Source organism: Apis dorsata, unplaced genomic scaffold (genome assembly GCF_000469605.1).
Source record: "Apis dorsata unplaced genomic scaffold, Apis dorsata 1.3 scaffold_233, whole genome shotgun sequence".
NCBI lineage: Eukaryota > Metazoa > Arthropoda > Insecta > Hymenoptera > Apidae > Apis > Apis dorsata.
In genome coordinates this window covers 463,682-467,840 of record NW_006263515.1, presented here as the reverse complement: position 1 = coordinate 467,840, position 4,159 = coordinate 463,682, and the positions used below count along the sequence as shown (strand labels likewise).

Sequence of the window (4,159 nt, the reverse complement as noted above, 5' to 3'; positions counted from 1 at the left end):
CGCTCTGCGACGGAGGACCCTCCCCGTCGTTGCTCCCCTCCTGCGTCGTGTCCTCGTTCTCCCGCTCGGCCACCATGGTCTCGACGCGTTGAGGCGCGGCCAAATGGTAATTGTTCTCCCGTTTAACCCTCAAACTCACCTCCCTCGAGCCGTAAGCCTTCCCGCCGCCGTTCTCGATCATCCTCTCCTTTCGCGAGAAACGGTTATCCTTCCTCTGCACGTTATAATATTTCCCGAACCGAGCTTGCTCCTTGTTCGGACCTCTGCCCATTTGATGATGTTTCCTGAAGTCGTCGTCCCCGCTGCTCGGTATGTCGGAGAACATTTGCGTGCTCAAGAAGTAGGAGGTGGGAAGGGGGGATATCCGTTGCTCGATGAACGTGTTCTTAGGATTCGTGCAACTGACAACGCCGCAATGCCTGCACATTTTCAACGTTGGATCCGTCGATAGAAGATGGTCCAATCTCTCGTTGCTGCATCGACGCACCTGCGGAGAATTGAGAATATTTTATTTCTTTTCTTCAGAAAGAATTTTTATTTATATTTATATTTCGAAAAATTGCGAAGGAATTAGGAAAGGAATTTTCTAAAAATATATGTATATATATATATATATTATTTGAAATACGATTAAATTTATCCTCGCTTCACGCACACACGCACGCATACACGCACACGCAGGCGTACGTTCACGTACCAAAGACTGCAACTTGGCCAGAACATCGAGGTATCTAAACGTGGACACCAAGGAACTTTTGGACGAGTTTTTCAACGAGTCGCAAATTTTGTAAACGGCGGCCAACTCGACCAGAGGCCCGCCCTGATCGACGTCCTTGCTCACGTGCTGGTCTATCTCCCCGAAAACTTTGTTTATCGACTTCTCCATGTCCGAGTTGCACGCGTAATAACGCAATAGAAGATCGATGTCGAGGGGGCCGTCGGCGCGGATCGAGTCCGCCCTCTGTTTAGAGAACGGGGAATTTCTGACGTTAGATTTCAAATTTCTTTGCACGTGTGCAACCTTCGCGCTATCGCACTCGTGAATCGTGCTCAACGTTTTTATGGAATATTCGTGGGCGGTGTCGGAAGTAGGAATTTCTGCAACAGGTTCGAAGATTCTTACTTCTATGTACTTATTTTGATCCATATCTAATGGATACGATAGCTTCTTCAGTTTCTCGATACTTGTACGGTACGATGATATTGAAGGTACTTCAACCTGGAATAGACTGACATTTTTTTATCTAGTTTGTAGATTGTTAATATTAATATTGATTCCATTTTTATCGCTTATTGGAAATTTCGCGTTTTGCAAATTTATCGCGTTAAGCAAATCTTCGATCGTTTATTATATGTCGATTATTTTACCTTTGACGGGGTTTGACACAATTTGAGGTTATATCGGTAATTCTGTTGCAAATAAAAATTTTATTTTAGTAATTTTGCAGCGTTCTATTCGATCGATTATTATTATTATTATTACAATTCTCGTTAAAATAAATGAATTTTTGTTTATTTATATGTCGGTATTCTTTACAGTTTTTGAATTCGATACGAAATTAAGTTTAGGCAATTTTATTTCGATATAAAAATTTTATTTTAGTAGATTAAATATCTGTTGATCAATTATTATGTCAATATTATTAATATTATTCGTTAATATTCGATATTCGATTCGATTTTCACGATTATCCACAATCCTGTTATAATAAAAGTTTTTTTATATTTTAATATTTCGTTTAATATATACAGATTAATAATCTGTTAATAATTGATCAATAATTGATCATTGATCATTAATGTCTATAAATATTTGCTTGTTCGTTAATATCTGATTTTTAATTTATTTAACATTGAGAGACTGTCAACACTTGTCTTATGATAAAAATTTTATTTTATTATTTTATAGATTAACTCTAATTAATATCTATGAATTTTCTTTTATAATTTTGCACAAACTTCTCTAATCCTCTTTTCATAACCTTCATTTATTTATTTAATATTCTATCCTTGATTCAACGTTGAACGTTCAGTCGACGATTCTGTTGTAATAAAATTTTTATTTCAACGCTTTCTTTTAGGTTAAATCTACTAATAATAATAATCATTAATATTTATCCGATTTCCTTTTCTAATTCCGTATAATTTTATTTATTCAGCAATATTCTGGCTTCGAATTGAATTTAATTTAAAAATCAACGAGGAGTTGCAATAACAATTCTATCGTATAATAAAAATATTAACATTAATATTGTATAGGTTAGGTCTATTAACAAGATATTGATTGATACGATTTTAAAAATTTTTAATTAATAAAATTATTATATTCAAAGTTGTACAATACGTTGCGTATAATCAGTTTCCATGAAGTGAATGGGCGACACCTTGAAAATATAATTTGTTCACCATCTTCTGACATTTTCCTGGACACGAGCAGACATCTTACGAGTTCACTTTAGGGTATCGATAACCCTACGTAAATTTCGTATTCTCAGTTCATATTTAAACTTATTTGTTGATCAATTTAATAGATACGTTGATCGAATAAAGTGTGAAATTCAAAAACAGTACGAACGCACAATTGGCAAAATTCAAGTGCATGCGTATTTGCCATGCTCGTGTAAAACGTGACGATCGCAACCGTTAACAGCTACCGATTTCAGTTCTTTGTCGATTTGATAATGCCTCAAATTATGGTCGAAGCTTTCGCAAAAAGTTTAATTGACAAGATAATGTTAGAAGCTTTCGATGTGGTTGATACGAATGAAGGTGAGCAGTTGTTATTGTCCAACGTAAATAGGACATTTCGTTGAATTTTGTTTTATTTAGGTTCTGTCAATTTATACAATGCTAGATTGTGAATTTTTTTACACAACTGAAATGTGTTCAAACGTTCAACTAATATGTGACATTATGTAGGATATATGCGAATGGTATATATACGTGTGTATATACATATATATATTATTTATACGTTTGTGAAATATTAATAATTTTATTGTGTACATCTCTCATAATTTATATTATAATGATATATGATAATAATTTTTTCAAGGTTTCCTGCTTGGTAAATCGATATCTATGTTTGAAAAAATTAACTTGTAGATTGAAAAATAACATTTTCACATCTGTATGTATGTATGTATATCTAATATTTAAATTTTAAATTTGATCTAATTACATATTATTACTTTCTGTATTATCACTGCAGATTTCTCTTATCTTCAGTATTTAAAATATTAAAAATATTCCTGTGAGCTTCTTATATATACAAAAAATTTTTTTCCCAGATGAAAAAAGTATATTTTTTTAAGTTATATTTTTAAATCGATATGTAACATATATATATAACATCGAATATCAATTAATACGATAACATGTTAGAAATATTATTTACATAAAAATCCGCAATCTAGTTATTATTAGATATATCCCATTTATTGCAATAAATGACACGATTCAAAAATTCCAATCTTTTAATTGTTAATATAAAAATAACTATACTTTTTTCTTTTAAAAGTTTTAATAAGCGAGCTTTCGATTTGAAAATAATTTTTCTTTTATATCGTTGTTAACAAAACGTGTGTGTGTGTGTGTGTGTGTGTGCGTGTGTGTGTGTGTAAAACGATTTCATATTTATTTTTAAGCTTATTTAAAGAAAATATAAGTATGTTATTCGCGTAGACAGGAATTCGCATTAATTTTGACAAATTGCAATCAACGAAAAAAAATAACGTTGCCAGAAAAATTACAAATGCCGGATAATCGACAAGAAACGACCGATACCCAATCGCAGGCTGCGCAACAAATGCAGGATCTTTTGTGTACAGATCGAAACGAGACGGAAAATGCGGAGATAATAGAGAAGATGGTATGCGGTTTACACAATCTGCAAATCGGAGATTCGACTCCTATGCCTTTACACCTATCTAAATTAGAGAAACAGGTAAATGAAAATAATATCGAAGTTTATTTTATTAATCTCTAATAATGTATATATATAAAATATTTAATATTCTCGTTCGAATTCTAAGAAATCTAATCAAAATCATTATGTATTTTATTTTATCTCATTAACGAAAATTCTAAACAATTACAACTGCCCTAATTATAAAATAAAAGATCCGTGATAAATTATATATATACATATATCAGATCT

The 4,159-nt window shown here is 32.4% G+C and overlaps 2 protein-coding genes across 5 annotated transcripts in view; one reads left to right on the top strand and one right to left on the bottom strand.

The window, feature by feature from the left end:
• Positions 1 to 1,174, bottom strand: part of LOC102681284 — a 3,290-nt gene extending 2,116 nt beyond the window's left edge. Inside the window, 2 exon segments of the mRNA XM_031510502.1 lie at positions 1 to 487; positions 698 to 1,174. Coding sequence (XP_031366362.1) covers positions 1 to 487; positions 698 to 1,147 — 937 coding nt within the window. The 5' untranslated portion in view covers positions 1,148 to 1,174.
• LOC102679415 overlaps positions 971 to 4,159 on the top strand; it is a 4,679-nt gene continuing 1,490 nt past the window's right edge. Inside the window, exons 1-2 of one of the 4 annotated variants that reach the window (XM_031510504.1) lie at positions 971 to 1,107; positions 3,831 to 3,946. In XM_031510504.1, the coding sequence (XP_031366364.1) occupies positions 1,062 to 1,107; positions 3,831 to 3,946 (162 nt within the window). In that variant the 5' untranslated portion in view covers positions 971 to 1,061. The other 3 variants (XM_031510505.1, XM_006615749.2, XM_031510503.1) reach the window with 3 other exon arrangements.